Here is a 16,807-nt window from a genome sequence, read left to right as displayed (position 1 = left end):
ATAGGATAAGGTTATATCATATTTTCTCATTTCATAGATTTTGTACTTTTGTTTTGATATGTAATGAAATGTTTCTCTCTACCTATCATGTTTAGATATGCAACCCTAATTTATCGTCAATTTTTTATATTTTAGGCTGGTCTAGATGACTATATAGAAAATCTTTCAGATGAGATGAGAGAGGATTACTTATTGAGTGTTAAAAAAGCCATTGGTAAATCTATTCAAATGCTTTTAATTTCAATATTTTTGTGCATTTAGCAATTAAGAATCCATATGTCTTTTAGCAAGGAATTATCATTCTAATGAATAATCTATCATTCTGTATTCTTTTGGTATCTTTATTCCTTTAAATGTGCTTTCCCTTTTCTCTTTGGCCACTCTTTTACTATCTTTTGTCACCTCAAACTGGAACTTTGGAGCATCCAATAAACCTTGTAACTCCATTTCAATGGACCTCCATTCTTCTCTCAGCTCTTTTATTTTTATATTCATGAAATGTATGTGAAATATATGTGTTTCATTTTTTCAGTCGACTTTGTGCTGAGAGATCCAAGAGATAAAGATGAAGAAAAAGAAGAAGAAACGCTTCCTCACAGAATCGAGTATGCTACAGCTTAGAATGATCCTATGTTACTCACTTGCTCTTACTTGCAACCAAAACTTTACATTCTCCATCATAAAGAACGCTTTTTGTCCAAAAATTATTGCATTGGATTCCCTTTTAAAATATTCTCCCAATATTTGGCAACTCTAAAGAAAAAAGAACAATTTTTTTCCTGCAGTTAAGTCCTTGTAAAAACAACCTTCAGACAACGGACACCTCCATACAGAAAAGACCTACCCAACATTGGACACCTCTCTTCAACGGAAGCCTTCCAATAGCGTACATCTCCCTTTAACAGACCCCTCCCTACAGAGGGTATTTCTCTACAGCAAATACCACCATACAACGGACAGTTCCCTACAAATGACCCTTCCCAACAACAGGCTACTTTACAGAACGGCCACCGTTGTTTAAAAGACACCTCTTTTCAACGGGCACCACTCTACAATAGACCCCTTAGTATATTCCAGTCCAATATGTGTCTGCTATATGGATGTATCACTTGATATTATCGTTTGTCGATGATCAAATCTCATATTCTAGATTGATGCAAGTACCAAAGCCTTGGAAAAAGACATTCTACATTACATGTTCTGTCATGGAGGAAGATCTCTTTGTCACAAACCCAACTATGTCTGGTGTTCTAGACTTGTGGCACAGATCCTTCGGGTAAATTATTTAAACATGCAAGATAATTTTCAAATTTTAGGAATTATATTATTTATCAATGCTTAGTTTGCTTCATATGCGCATATTAACCCCTTTCTTTGTGAGCTACAGGTATCCAAAATATATAGATGATTCTCAAGAACTAAGCATTACCATGTTTGTTATTTTGTGACATCTGAACTGCAAAGAATACTTTTTATAGAGAGCTGCATTTGAAGAATTTTCAATTTCTATCTTTAGGGATCTTTGCCTCGTAAATGCTCCTGACGTGTTATCAAGACCGGAAGCGATGGAACTGGCGTTCTTTCAAAACCTTATGATGCGACACATTGAAATGGCAAAAGATACCTTATTAAAGAAGTAATTTTACTCTGGTTATATCAGGTCTCCTCTAATTTGAGATAAATTTCTAAAAATGTTTAAATTGCGCTTCTACAGCTGAGCTCTTGGAGAAGGTTGGATTCTTTTGGAAAGATTCATTTCTGTATCGTTGATACTGAAGAATGTTTTTTTTTCAGTTTTGACGCATTAATTTAGAAGAGACTTCTTTTCGGGATTTTCATTTTCGAAACTCAAGAATCCTTTGGTTTTGCAGCAGAGAATTGCTGTACATATTTTGAAGAAAACAGGCGTAAATCGCAGAAACCAAAAAGCATATGCGACATTTCTATAAATCTATACATGGAATGGGTTTTGCTTTGTTCCTAAAATATTGATTGTCGTTGATGTAATTGTTAACAGCCTCTTACTGGGATAGAGCCCTTTCAAAAATTTTTGTCTTAAGAATGTTAATATAATGTTTACAAAGCAGTTTAAATAGGCCCTGTAATAAATTTTAATAATAATTGTGCTATGATAAATCTTTTCTTTAAATTTTTGTGCTAAAATATACTTTCTCTCGGGGCTAAAATTTAGCGATTCTTTCCTAGATGGTTTCCGGAAGTTCAGAACATTTATTATCAGGGCAACAAGAAAAGGCTTTTACCAAGCAACCAGAATGCCAAACGTCTCGAAAGCTTCTTCAATGCAGCAGGAGTGCTAATGACCAATATTTTGCAAGGACTGGCCTTGAGCTCGATTGATGCCTATGCGAAGATCTTTTGCCCCCCACCAGTGAGTTTCATAAAATGTTGCATCAAAATATTTGTACTTTTGAAACATGTGTGGCTCCTTGTGGAAGACGTGAAACTCTCCACTATTTAGTAGAATAAACCCACACAGTGCAGCCATAATCGTTATTTGCTTACTTTTCATGTTTCCCAAAGATATTCAATTTCTGAATATAATTTCAACAGACGTCAAAAGTTTGTTTTCTAGTTGATTCTTTGCAAGACTTTTCTTGACATTCAAGACTTGAAAGCGGTTGGAACATGATTGCAAAAAATGTAAAGGAAAAAACAATCTTGGAATCTAACCAACAAAACTTGATAATTTCTAGCCTCACATTGTCCTGATCTTTAACTCAAGTTGGTGTTGTTTAGCAAAATTAATATTTATGCCATTGATATGTATGAACGTTTTCTTCCATGTTTTTGTATTATTCGAATACTATGTAACTACCATTTTTATAGAAAATTTTTATATGTTGAGGTATTTTACATTTAAAGTTTAAAATTTTTTGATTTTTTTTGGGACATTTTATGCTATCTAGAGATATCCTGAAAAAACTTCCAGTTGAGGTCCAAAGTATTTATACCCAGCACTTTTACCTCATTTTTTTCCATTAGTTAATTTGTAGATTTTCTGATAATTGTAACAAACGTTTTATTTAGACTTCCGTAAATGTGTACGAGCATCCAGGCTTTGTTTTGCGGCTGGTCGTGGAAGAAGACACTATCAAGTTTGAACCTGATTTCAAAGATTTCACAGTAAGTCAAACCGGACTCATTTCATTATTTATATCGCTAAGAGCCTCTTTACCAAACCAAAGCACTTAAAAATGCATAGGATCTTGTCATTTTTCTAAATGCTTTTCACGAATCACGCTTTATCGCATAACCATCAGTCAAAATTCTAAACATAGCCATTAAGCCTTCGGTAATGAAGATTTTGCGTCATCTGTTAATCATAGACTTGTCTTCAGTCCACGCCGTTCTCACATTCATCTATTGCATTATTCGCAGTTCTTGAAAAGGCTTCGTGAGCCACATGGATAAGCTGAGAATCAGGTTCACATGACAAGCTTTACTGGTTATTCTTTTATCATTTGCGATCATATTAGGGTAAAGCAAGTGATATTCCTTTTCCAAAGCCAATTTTAATGCTGGGAGACTTCCAGGGCTTTAGCCCCCTTTCTGTTTTTTAAGTCATTTTTCATTATATGCACGTTTTTGTATCTATCAGCTGAAGACATCCCAGTTTCATCCAAAAATCTTTTACAAGGCTTGGGTCGTCACAATATTACCTTTATGCTACTTGCTCCACTTTTGCTGTTTCTTCGAAATTTTCACCTCTTTCCCTGCCATGTAGATTTTTTATACTTAGTGAATTTACTTAGCTTGCAGTTGTAGAATTTTTCCATCAGATGCAAAATTTTGAAGTTGAGCAGTATGTAATTGGGTAAGGAAAACTTTCTCAAGCTTCTTTTACGTGTCTAAAGAATTTTGGCCAAAAGTACAGAATGCTGAATTGAGGAGAATTATTTATGATATATCTGTCTATGTTTCTAGATCGTGCTACTGAATGTGTTTGACGTCATGGTGAAGGCTGTGATGGTTGTACCTCGAGTTGAAACAAAACTTTACTCTGAATGGGTAGGTTAAATATTGGCAGGGAAAATTGGATGCAAACAAAACCAATTTTCTTCCAAATGCAATATTGGGTCAGATTTTTCTTCTTGTTTGATCTTTGGTATTATATTATTTTTATATAATCCTGGATTTGAGCGCATAAGAACTTCCATAAAGTCGTTAAGATGTTTAACAAAGTCGATAATGCAGAGGTATTGTCAATATCGCCTTTGTTTTTCGTAATGATACTCACAGGAAGAGAGTACTTTTTTCAATCGAAATTTAAAGTCGATGAATCGATGACATGAAATTTAGGAATCAGTTAATTGCGGCAGATTTTCACGGAAAAGGAGTTTTTTATTGACTTAAAATAAGATATTCCATTAAAGAAACAAGGCTTGGATTGCTTGATTAATTCCCTTTCCTATCGCAAATGTTCTTAAACATTTTCTTAACTTATTTTGCAATGTCAATTGAGTAGCAAAGAAATTAAAGGTCATTGCTGTTAACAGAACGGAGGTCACAGATCTTATGACATAAAATTTCAAGTTTTTGAAAAATTGTTCAGTCATATTTTACCTGATATGAATTTTTATCTTTGCTAACGTCTAGAATATCGAGGAAGAGAAGGAAATCGTTCAGCGTAGGAGAAGGTTTTGCAAACTCCTTCGCAGGTTTTGCCCACTAGAAACCAATAAGTTTCCACTGCGCCAGCATTTGAGGTGAAAAATTCCTAAATCGTGTCCAAACTTCTATCGTAAAATGTTTTTAATTTTTTATTCTTTAGTCTGGGAGCAAGAAGCACCTTAAACCCGTAATCGCAGAAGAAATTGTTGAAAACTTGAAGGAAAAGGCGAGTAGCAGTGTGCTTCTGATTTTATTTGGTTCTGAATTTAAACATATTTGTTATTTCTTTATGTTATTCATAAAGAAATTGCTGAAAAATACTCTTAGTTGGCATGCCTCTCTGCAGAAGAATTTTTCAATATTGAAAAGCTACAGGCCGCCTCCCCCTTCTTTGTGGTACTGACAAGAACAGCCAAGCCAGTTACAAATAATCAAGGCTTTCTTGTTACTTCCTCCATTTTCAACCAAATGATCTTTCCCTTTGCCCAACCACCGACCCTTTCCACACGTTTGCACACAAGACAAGTATCGTTCCACAAAGACACTCCTTGGTACCGTTTTGTTTTACGACTGCCGTTTTTCGATCGATGTACACTTTAAAAGAGGATATTGTCACACCTTGCTTTGTACAAAATTTGCCTTCCCATTAATAGAAGAATAATATCTTAATGTGTAAGTTTTTCTCTTATCTTGAAGATTGCTATTTTCGTAATGTTTTATTTTTCTCCTGAAGGTCAAAGAAGTCATTTTAAAAGAAAGTGTTGGCCCACAAGAGCATTTGAAGTCATATGACATATACTCTAAACTGATAACAAAACAGGTATAAACCATACGATTAATGCTAAGTTCTCTTTGTAATCATGGAAATTACAAAGATGCTTCTTTTTCATTTCTACCCCTCTATAAGTTTTAGCATGTTTATTCGTGACTTTTCACTTGCATTTTAGGCTGACAAAGAGGTTGACCAGTTCTTGTTAGAGGGTCATAATTTTGCAGAGTTTGCCAAGGTACTTCATCTTATCATTCTAATTTTTCAGATGAAATTTAACGAAAATGTGGAATGAATTTATGTCTTTAGCTGCTTGAAATTTGTCCAGATTTCCTTATTTAGCTGCTAACACAGACACCTTTTTTTAGGAAGTTAAAAAGTATGGTGACCTTGTTGACGAAATTCAGTACAATTCGCAGAAGGTGAGTTATCGCCATTGCTTTTTTCTCATTCACTCACAAGGAAAATAGTTTTGGGCTATGCATAATGTATTTTTGCGGGCTTAAAGGACAAGCAATCTTTGGTCGGGAATTTTTAACTGCGTTTTTACGTCAGTAAACAAGGTTTGTAATGATTTTCTGTCTGCAGTCCTCCCGGCTAGCTTTGATTTGCTCAAAGAATTAGCCTAGATACTTGCTCATTAATTGTGTTGGCGCAATCTTGACAGTGTTAATAATAATCTTGACTGCTCAAAAATTCAAAATTCAGCGTGTTTGACTACCGACATCTGTCCGGATGAAATTTCACTTTATCTAGTGGGAAAAATCATTTTTTATTTCTGATGATTTTGTTTTTAATTATTTCTTATAAGGTGGTTCGAATTGGGATGTATGAAGTTCACTGTGATGAACTAATACGAGGCTTATGCAAGAGGGCAGAAAATCTGCGGGGAAAGCTCCTACAAAGAATGATGAAAGACCATCAAATGTACAACAAAAGGTGCATGAAATGAAATCGTTTTTATATCACCAATTCCTGTATCAATTCTGTTGCCATGAGCTATAAACCAACCACTAGAATTGCCAATAAATCTTTCATGTGTGTTATTTACAAGTACTGAAAATAAAGCTCTGGATCTAGCAGATTGCTTGACAAAATAAAGGGTTATGTTTCTTTCCATATTGTGCCCCTGTAAAGATCATTATACGGACAAGGAATGTTGGCATTTTGAGCATTAGGTGTATTTGCGTCGAGTGCCTATAACATGGCACCGCTACGATCAAAGAAGCTTAAATTAAACAATCTTTATAGAGTTTTCTTCCGCAGTTTTTAATTTCTAGGCAATCCATTACCTACTGCCACAACCTGTTCAATGCAATATACCACCATAAAACCTACTCAAACTTAAAACTAACCCCAACTCATATCCCCTGCCATGTTTTGTTCCTACCCGCCTTTCTGGCTCTAATCCATGTTCAACGCTTTTCCTTCAGGCTTTGCGAAGAATATGAAAAGATCGCCGAGAAGGCACTGACATCACCCGCTAACACAGATCATCTCATGGAATTGAAGGTCGGAATCTTTTCGTCTATGATTTTTCCAGAAACGCACTCTAATCCTGGACTATCTATGTTCAATATTCAAGATAAAGAATTTCAAGCAAAGAAGCTCTAGAAAAGGGCTCATGATTCTGAAAAAGTTGTCTTGAAAACAATGTGATTTGGGGCTATTAAATGCTTTTTTAATTTTGGCAGTCCTCGTGAGCTTTGTCAGTTCATTGGCCGACTGAAAGTTAATTCCCCCGACTATTTACTTTATTTTGGTCACTCAAAAACTGTCAGCCAATCAAGTGCATCAGAAGCTACTGGTTTTCTCACGTGCGCCGGAAGCACGCTTCCATGTGTGATATCTTTTTCTGAATTTTTTTAGATAAGCCTAAGCTATTATCTTGAATTGCAGGCATACATAGAGAAAGTTGAAAATGAAACTTTCTACGACTTGGAGAAAAAGCTTATGGAAGTCAAGGACAGATTGAACTTTCTGGTAACACATTTTGAAATAAATGAGAATAGTCTTGTTTAGATGTCTGCATGCAAAACAACTTTGTATTGCAAGTTATTCGTATCAGAAACAATTTTGTGTATAATCAAATAGTGCTTTTAGCTCATACAGAATGGCTGTTTCATCAACGAGTGAATACTATGCTTGCAAGTAGGCCATTGTATGCGTTTGCGAAGGTTATGGGATACTAGGCGGCCCAACCCCCCCTCCCCCATTTTTCCAAGAATTGTTTTACGACTCTTTGCAAAGTAACGAGAAATCCCCAGTATTTATACCTGCCTTTTCCAATATAAATTTCATTTGACAGTTTGTAAGTTCATGGTCTACAGTGGCTGTTACTGAACTTGAAATGAACTCTTTTCTCTCTTCTTCACTTCTGTGCAGCTTAAGGTTTAGTTCCATTAGTCCCATTACCTCATGGCTTGTCCTTTAAACGAATGTTTTCAATCGGTATTTCATTATAATCTTGAACTAATCGCTACGGAGAAAATTCGTATTAGTGTAAAGTTGACCTAGATGAAGCCATACAGGGCTTACAAGGCACAGTAACGCATAGGATTACGAACACGATACATCACGTTGCTTTAACTTCCTCACCAGGTTGATTTTTCAACATTTGCTCCAGCGGATATTCGTCTCAACAATAATGTGTTCCAATGGCACCAAAGAATGCCTGATGTTTTTGAAGAGCATCGCAAAATTATCCAACAAAATAAAGTCCAGTACGAGAATGCTCTTAAGGTACAATTATGAATTTACTTTATTTATGTATCCATACCAATTTTGATTCAAATAAGCATTAAGATGCTAATCGGTGTCTGAAAACATGAATTTGACGCAAATTGATAATTGCTGTAGATTTGCTGAGAAATTTATTTTGTTTGTTTATGACTTTTATAAAACTGAGGTTAAAAAAATTCTTAAGAAATTATTCAATTGTCAGTGTTTGAATAATTTATAAATCTCCGACACTGAAAAAATATATCAGCCTTTGGACAAATAAGTTTGAGAAATCACAGTAAGTTTTCTAGGTAAATGGAATTAAGATGTTTTTCATTCTAGCAAAGTATTTGCGAAATTTCCAAATAAAACAACTGAAATATTATACATCAACACCCTTTCATCGGAAGTGAAGTTTATTTCAGTTTGTTCAGTTCAGTTTAGAGCAGCTCTACCTTCATTCTGTTTGTTCATATTTAAGATGCGGCGTGAAAGGTTCGTTGAAGAGTTGGATGGATATGCGAAACAAATCGAAGAATTCCAAGTGAGTGACTTTGTGAATAGCGAAAGCTTCTTTGAAATTTGAAAAATATACCTCTGGCTTTTGGATCTGATCAAGGAGTTTGCATTCAACGTTGCAAGCAAGGTCCTCTTCATTTAGGCGTTTTGAAATTTATCTTCAATAAAATGAAAAATCCTGAGTTGTTTGAAAGTTCAGTAGAAAAAGTTCATCTTCTATCTTGAGCACGTGAGGGTTTATCGGTCGCTGATTGGTGAAAACAAGGAACCATTCAAATGCTCCATTCTTTCTCTAACTTCACCTTTGAACTGCACCTGGATGTAAACTTCCGTTCATCCTTTGGGCATTTCCGATGTTTTAAGGAGAAAGAAAATTGTACTTCAATAACATACGGTATTTTCCGCAAGTAAAGTATCATGGAACGAGTTTAGATTAAAATCATTCGCAACATACGAGACTCAACTATATTTCTTGAAGAAGCGCTGGTGATATCGTAGTGGGTCTATCATGTTCCTGTAAAACTTCACATTAATCTAAATTGAAAGTTTCCGTGCTGTATTTGAAACAATTTTCTTTTCCTTTTTTAAGACTTTTGGAGACATGAACGAAATAAACCGCTATTTGAGAAAGGCCCAGGCGTTGCAGTCTAGGCTTGAATCAGCTTTGGAGAAGGTATGTGACTTTTCCTATCATTTCTTCTTTAATGAATTATTTAAACTGATTTATCGGCTAAGTTTGGTAGACATTTTTGAAATGGATACAAAATTTCTAGCTGTCAACCTTTCTAACTGATATATTTCAAAGTTTCGCTTGTTGGAATTTCTCTATTATCTTTTGATGTTATGAATTCTTCGTATTATATGTAATCCTGCTCTTTACATCAAGTAGCTTGTACAGCTCTGCGTATACAGTATTGAGCACTTTATGACTAGGCCATTAATGAGAGACCGCTAAACAGTAATTCTTATTACTTCCTTATATGTGATACTAGATATGATGGTTCAGTGTTCAAAATGGCTTTAGAAAGGCAAAAAATTTTAAAATACTCTTAAGATTTGTATGGAATTGAAACTCATAATAATGCTCGATTATTCCAAGCTAGGGAATTACGTACCCTGTTGTGAAGCAAATAGGCCATCCAGAAACGCGAGCACATGGCTGTTAAGGCTGCCAAATCAGTGCCCTTTTCCTGTTGAAAATATTACAAACTGGGTGAACGCATTTCCTAGCTTAGAATTTCCGACTAGTATCCTGATGTTTTACACCCTATAGAGTATCAGATGTAAAGTTTAAGTATGTTTTAAAATGTTTGCTCATTTTCAAAGCCATTAATGGCTGTACCCCTCTTATTATTATTATCTTGATAATCGCCTCAGGTTGATCCTGTACTACTTTGTTTGGCATTTCAGTAATGATGTTTTTCTTGACAGATACAAGCAATCAACAACGAAGAAGAGGCATTCGAATGGGATACCACAACATACCCTCAAAGACAGCAGATTATAAACACTCTGAGCCCCTACCTCAAATTATACGAAACGACCGTCGAATTCCAAAGCAAATACAAGTGAGAAGACACATTTCACTTATAAGTTCTTCTATGTAGAAAACAACATCTTTAATACTTTAATGAAGGCTACTGTCTGCATATTTGTTGTAAATTGCTCGATGTTCTTTCATAGGTAGGCTCTAGGTCAAACCTCAGAGTTTCACGCTAAGTGTGATCGAGCAAAGGCTATATACTGACGTATTTAAACAGCTTAATCTATTATTATGATCCAATTTTATTACATAGACTTTGAGGTTGCTGGCCTAGCTGATAAATACTAACATCCGCTTTATTTGGGCCTTAACAATTGTTATGCATTTCTCCGATAAAAATCATACTTAAAGATATTTCTTCATTTAAAACTAAGAATGTTTTGTTTTTGCCAGGTATTTGTTTATCCTTTCGGTTTAAAAGCCTTTTTCATCAAAAAAGATCGTCTCAAAGTGACGTTTTTCGTCTTTGTATGGTTTAGGAGTTTTTAATAAGATGAATTGATGTCATCTCTGCCTGTGAAAAAAGGGGAAAATGGAAACTAGTTTTGATTTTTCATGACTGCATCTCTCTGTTCCATAGGGAATGGATGGAAGGGCCTCTTGGAGTGGTTGATCCAGATCATGTTGAGCAAGAAACTGGAAACTTCTGGAGAAGTCTGTATAAATCAGAAAAACAGTTTAATGAAGTGCCAACTGCACAAAAAATTGCTAAAAAGGTATGACACTTGTCGCATTTTCTGTGCCAGTAGACTTCTGGAAATGGTTGAATTATGACATATGAATTATGAATTATGAAAACTTTGTTGCTGCCATGCATTCCTGCTTCTTCACTTAATTGTTATGTTTTTCAGTTTATTTTTCATTTATCAAAACGGTACATGAAGTTTGGCTTTGAAAATTCTGCTCATGTTATTGAGTCTATTAAGTCTTTTAAGTCTTTTACAAGTCTTAAAAGTAAGTCTGGGAAGAAACTAGCGAAACCAACCTTTTTAGGTAAAGACGAAAGTTGAAGAGTTTAAAGAGCATCTTCCATTGGTTGCTGTCTTATTCAACCCTGGCTTGAGAGACCGGCATTGGGAAAACATGTCAGAAATCGTTGGCTTTCCACTCAAGCCGGATGAGGACTCATCGTTGTCAAAGTTTGTCGAGATGAACTTAGAGCCATTTTTGGGGAAGTTTGAATCAATAAGCGAAGCAGCAAGCAAGGAATATTCTCTCGAGAAAGCTCTCGAAAAAATGATGAAAGAATGGGAAGAGGTATTTTTTGATTTGTTGATCATGATAATTTTTTGTTGTGTGGGTTTCCTGGGAAACGTGTACAGAAGAATAATTGTATATCACCTAAGGAAGTATATTTATTTAGTGTATGCATCTGTCAAACTACTTTAAGCAAAAAGACAGACAAAAAGTGCACATTGTATGCCATGAAATGGATATCGTTATATTGTTGCCAGTATAACACTAGCATTTGTAACGGACAAGCATGATTAATCCCCACAGAACGAGGAGAGTTAACGTGACTAAGTTTAACACTTGGTATATGGGCACTGTGTCATTTGCGAATTAAACTCTCAAGCAATAAATTGCCAACCGTAATCATTCAAGAGAACACTAGGGATAGGTAGACCAGCACAATCGTTAGCGAAGCTTAAGGGGTAGCAGACCATTCCCCTTACCCACTGCCTCTACTTCCCAAGTTTCCAAGTCTAAGTCAGGTACGCATTCGCTGTTGGATGCAAAGGAAGTACGACTTCCAATTCCATGTATGAGTCAACTTAGAACATTTTGCATCGATATGTGTTCATTATTGAATCCAACTGTATTTCAATGATTAATCCTCTACTTCAGATGGAGTTTGTCATCATCCCTTATCGAGAAAGTGGAACGTTTATCCTGTCATCCATTGACGATATTCAGAGTTTGCTAGACGACCAAATTGTGAAAACACAGACAATGCGAGGGTCGCCTTTTATCAAACCGTTTGAGAGTGAAATCAAGTAAGCCTTCCCTGCTACATTTTTCCTTATAGTTCTTCTAATATTTTTCTGTAATTTCAAAAAATGATCCTAATGGGCCGTAATGCAGCTTTGTTAGAAACCCTTTAATCTCCTTGTCTCTTTTTGTAACTTCCTTTAGTTGGAAAATCACTTCCCAGGCCGTTTTTCTTAAACAAATGCTTATACTGTATGAAAAACCCCTTTCTTGTCTATATTTATTTTGCTCCAACTTACTTCCCAAAAGTTTGCTTAGATTAAAAACTAAGAGCTCCTTGCCTTATTACTTCCTGAGTTCTGATCTCATATTTTAAGGGTGCGTCCCATATTTTGAATCTCGGGAAAATTATTTACCTAATCATTTTGCCATGTCAGTTCTGAATTTCATTATTACAACAAGACTCTTTGTTTTCATTTTGTTTTATATTTTTCCATTTACTAATACTGTTTGCCTTGTTTCTTGTATAGAGAGTGGGAAGCCAAACTTCTTCTTATTCAAGAAATCCTCGACGAATGGCTCAAAGTCCAAGCTACGTGGCTCTATTTAGAGCCAATTTTCAGCTCACCGGATATCATGGCACAAATGCCTGAAGAAGGAAGGTAAACCCTGGCACCCTCTTGAATAGCAATTAGTTTTTTAAAGAGAGTTTTGATTCTTAGTTTCAAGGAAGATTTTACCTTCAGTCTTTTAAGGTAATTTCACCTCCATTTATAGACGCTTCAGCACAGTTGACAAAAATTGGAGGGACATCATGAAAGCAGCTGTACAGGTAAGTTTTCTCCGATTTATTTTGTATTCGAAAAGATGTTATTGAAAGTTGTTTCTTTCTTAGTGAGTCTTAATCACAGATTTTCCAAAAGTAGGTCATAATTTGAATTTTTCTCCTTTGTGGTTGATAAAAAAATAATTCATGAGCCTCCTACTCTAAGTCGGAACCTAATGCAAAAATTATCTCCGTACCCCAGTTATTGTTGCGGCCACGTGTTTTAGTATTCCCTTTTCCAAGCTATCATTTGCATTGTGGTCCTGATCAATCCGTACATGAAAATTATCTTTTTTATTTTAGATATCAAACATTTACATTGTTCATTTTCTGCATTAGATCTAGGTTAAACATCAAGATATCACTTTTATTGTATTCTCCTGTTTTGTATATTTTAGGACAAGCATGTTCTCGCTGTCTCTGATATAGAAAAGATTTTGGAAAGACTTAAGAAGTCGAACGAGTTACTGGAGCTAATTCTAAAAGTATGTAGAAATGTTCTTAGTCTTGATCAGACATGCCTTTCCCCGAGGAAGACATATTATACTATAAGCAAAAGTGGTTCCAATCTAGCTACTTTTTCACAAAGCTGAATTTCAATTTCGCTATGCTTTTTTCCTTGATAAAATTACTTAAAGGCATTGCTTGATATCAATATCAGCTTTTATTTTTATTGAAACCAAACTTTTGAAAGATTCAACTTTGTTCTAAGTTGTAAATAGAATAATCCTTAGCCTAAAGACAATATCTAGGGAGAATATTTGGTGACTCTAGGGAGAATATTTGGTGACTCTAGGGAGAATATTTGGTGACTCTAGGAAGAATATTTGGATGCTCCAAGTCACGTAGCTGTATCTAAGGATCATCTTGCTTCGATGGCAATTTATGGCACTTTCCAACTCTTTCAATGAAGTTTTGAATTTCGCAAATAGCACGCTATGATCCCAACATTAGATGACTAAAAGTATCACGAATTGCATTTTCTGTTGCCATGTTTGAAAAACTACCAGCAGCTAATTTTGTGGTGGTTGTACAGCAACCTTAACTGTAAATGTTATTGCCTATCAATTGCTTACTTGCATTTATAAAGGGGTATACTTTAGTTTGCCATTAGCTGAAGGATAGCTCTTGAATCTCTTCTTCGCTGCAATGCCGAATTTTGGCAATTATTTTTATGTTGTGTTCCAATCAGTTGGTTGAGGCTGTACTTGGATTTTTGCTGCACCGTTAACAATGCTTTATAAAACCTGTAAAACATTTAAATAATTGTGCAACAGATTCTAAAAATTATTTAAGTTGAGAGCGGTAAAGATCATAAAGGATGGATTCTAGCCATTTTTGATCCATTGCTGTGCGCAGGTGTTTATGAATTAACTTCCACTAGCCGTGAGAGATTACAATGTGTGTTATTAATATTTCTTTCTGAGAGATTAAAATCCTTTTATTTAACACTGGTAAACATCGTTTGCTTACGTCACTACCTCGTGCGATTCGCAGAAACAAGTCTCTAGTAAATATGTTTTTGATTAAAGACAATTACAACCGATCGGAAATTCGATCTCTCTCAATTTCAATTAAGCTCTATTGGGTTTTAATGAGTAAGGGTTAAGCTCAAATTGAGCTGTTAAGAGCCCTCTTTGATTAACTTAGGTGATAAGACATTCTGTAGTATTACCTAATAGTTTTGTCTAATATTCAGACAAAATGCTCAAATATGACTTAAAATGTTTAATTTTTTTCAAAACCATATTTAAATTCTGTACCAGGAAAAGATTGTTTACATTCTGTAGTCAACAAATATTTGTATCAATTTCTTATGTTACTTATCTATCGTTGATTTTCATTTTATGTGCTTTTTAATGTTAGTCTTACGAGCCTATTTCGAATATGATTTTCATCTCCAACAGGGTTTGAATGAGTACCTAGAAAAGAAAAGACTGTACTTTCCGCGATTTTTCTTCTTGTCAAATGACGAACTTTTGGAAATTTTATCAGAGACAAAAGACCCAACAAGGTAAAAATTAATGTGTCAGTTTATTCAAATCAAGTTTTTAGTAGCATTTTTAAAGTTACTTTTCAACGAAATCATTATTTAAACAAGATCTTTGTTGGTATAATCAAAGTTAAGAGTTAGGAAAATAACAATTTTAAATTTTTTTTATCCGAATAAAAGTTACAAGGAAATACGGAGGTTACAAGACGATGCTGCAAGAAACATGGAAATACATACCAACCCTTACGACCATAACATTTAATATAATAACTCAACACTAATTTATACATCTAAATATCAAAGATTACATAATACAGATAACAATTACATAGAGTAGCAAAAAACACATAAAACACAAGTGAGGAGGTTTTCAACAACAACTTATCGAAATCGCTCTGAGGCACGGATGTATCTCAAGATTGCCTCGAGAACTTTCGTATTGGAATCAAAAGGCAACCTTTCGTGACCGTACAAAATGATTTCGAGTAAATCTTTGTTAGAAAAGTTTACCAATCCATGGGGTCGCAATAGCGCAGCCACACTACTGAGAAGATTTGAAATCATCATGGATTTAGTTATTTCGTATTTCTCGTAAATCAAAGCTGATTTTAATAATCTTAAATTAATTAAAAATCTTCCAGTGTTTCCTAAATTTTCCAGAATATTTACAACGCTACGTCGTGGTTTTTCGTATTGCCGTATGTTAATGTTTTTTCAATATTTTCATATTTTTAAGTCTTTGTTGAATCTTTTAGAAAATTTTTCAATTAGAGCAGATTTTTCCCTTTGAATATCTAGTATTCGAACTCTGCCCTTTTTAATGTTTCATGTTAAAATTTTTAGCATGTCTGTTTGCTCCAAGCTTTAAAAATGTCACTCTTTGAGGTAGCAGTTAAAACATGAATTATTTAATTCTGACCTAGTTGATTCTATTATTCTCTAGAGTTCAACCGCATCTCAAGAAATGCTTCGAGGGTATTGCCAAACTTGAGTTTACTGAGGATCTTGACATAACTCATATGAAAAGCTCGGAAGGGGAAGTTGTGCCTTTAAAAGAATCGATTTCAACATCAAAGGCGCGTGGACAGGTTGAGAAATGGCTCTTGGAATTGCAAGATCTTATGTTAGCAAGTCTCAAGAAGGTAGGCAGCCCTTTAATATATCTACCTAACTTAGGCCTATTTGAGGACTACTAAGAATCCACATTTTGGATAAAAGAGGAGAAGGGGGTCTTTTTAAAGGTTAAGAAATAAGAAAAACGATCACTGAGCGTATAGTTCCACCAAACGCAGTAAGAACGAATAGATTTTAGATAGATTCAACTGGTTTTGTTGTTAAAGCTATTTAATAGCTCCCTGCTTGTAAAAGTACATAGCAACACTTCACGTACACATCTGATGAGCAACCATTCTGTAGTTTTTGCCAAGTACAAATGCTTTTGTCATTTCTTCAAAATTGTTTTCCATAGGTGATTATGGAATCTATAGAATCCTACAAAAACGTAGAGCGAGTCAAGTGGGTTACGTCATGGCCTGGCCAGGCTGTGCTGTGCGTATCCCAGTTTTACTGGACGCAGGAAGTTCATCTTGCTATCAAAGGAGGCCCAGAGGTACAGACTAGCCTGTTATAATTCGTATTGTCCTTGTTCTGGTAAAATCTAAATTTTTAGGTGTCTTTAAACAGGTTTTCAAAGATTTCACATTTTGATTTAGATACTCGCACAAAACTGACTGTTTGAATAAGTATATTTAACATTTTGCTCGCTCTCGTAGTTTTCTCGAGTCGGTCGTCGACATAAAACCAAGAATTGTAACTGTCTGGTTGAGCAACAGAATCTCATAAAGTCGCCTACTTGTGTCATTTCCAGGGTCA

General features: G+C 35.0%; 1 protein-coding gene across 1 annotated transcript in view; it reads left to right on the top strand.

Moving 5' to 3' along the window:
* LOC135681388 (dynein axonemal heavy chain 7) overlaps nucleotides 1-16,807 on the top strand; it is a 60,232-nt gene that overhangs the window by 4,225 nt on the left and 39,200 nt on the right. The window contains exons 7-33 of the mRNA XM_065195837.2: nucleotides 136-214; nucleotides 533-605; nucleotides 1,151-1,276; nucleotides 1,517-1,636; nucleotides 2,206-2,389; nucleotides 3,049-3,144; nucleotides 3,946-4,029; nucleotides 4,793-4,858; nucleotides 5,366-5,452; nucleotides 5,580-5,639; nucleotides 5,770-5,823; nucleotides 6,213-6,340; nucleotides 6,835-6,913; nucleotides 7,301-7,384; nucleotides 8,003-8,143; nucleotides 8,604-8,666; nucleotides 9,231-9,314; nucleotides 10,073-10,209; nucleotides 10,765-10,900; nucleotides 11,178-11,441; nucleotides 12,033-12,181; nucleotides 12,647-12,778; nucleotides 12,894-12,948; nucleotides 13,341-13,427; nucleotides 14,850-14,956; nucleotides 15,879-16,077; nucleotides 16,404-16,544. Of these exons, the coding sequence (XP_065051909.2) occupies nucleotides 136-214; nucleotides 533-605; nucleotides 1,151-1,276; nucleotides 1,517-1,636; nucleotides 2,206-2,389; nucleotides 3,049-3,144; nucleotides 3,946-4,029; nucleotides 4,793-4,858; nucleotides 5,366-5,452; nucleotides 5,580-5,639; nucleotides 5,770-5,823; nucleotides 6,213-6,340; nucleotides 6,835-6,913; nucleotides 7,301-7,384; nucleotides 8,003-8,143; nucleotides 8,604-8,666; nucleotides 9,231-9,314; nucleotides 10,073-10,209; nucleotides 10,765-10,900; nucleotides 11,178-11,441; nucleotides 12,033-12,181; nucleotides 12,647-12,778; nucleotides 12,894-12,948; nucleotides 13,341-13,427; nucleotides 14,850-14,956; nucleotides 15,879-16,077; nucleotides 16,404-16,544 (3,015 nt within the window). The remainder of the gene's footprint in view (nucleotides 1-135; nucleotides 215-532; nucleotides 606-1,150; nucleotides 1,277-1,516; nucleotides 1,637-2,205; nucleotides 2,390-3,048; nucleotides 3,145-3,945; nucleotides 4,030-4,792; nucleotides 4,859-5,365; nucleotides 5,453-5,579; nucleotides 5,640-5,769; nucleotides 5,824-6,212; nucleotides 6,341-6,834; nucleotides 6,914-7,300; nucleotides 7,385-8,002; nucleotides 8,144-8,603; nucleotides 8,667-9,230; nucleotides 9,315-10,072; nucleotides 10,210-10,764; nucleotides 10,901-11,177; nucleotides 11,442-12,032; nucleotides 12,182-12,646; nucleotides 12,779-12,893; nucleotides 12,949-13,340; nucleotides 13,428-14,849; nucleotides 14,957-15,878; nucleotides 16,078-16,403; nucleotides 16,545-16,807) is intronic.

This window comes from Rhopilema esculentum, chromosome 12 (genome assembly GCF_057945365.1).
Source record: "Rhopilema esculentum isolate cy_ngs chromosome 12, ASM5794536v1, whole genome shotgun sequence".
NCBI classification, from domain to species: domain Eukaryota; kingdom Metazoa; phylum Cnidaria; class Scyphozoa; order Rhizostomeae; family Rhizostomatidae; genus Rhopilema; species Rhopilema esculentum.
Note: the sequence above shows the minus strand (reverse complement) of the source record. Positions and strands in the feature narration are given on the sequence as shown.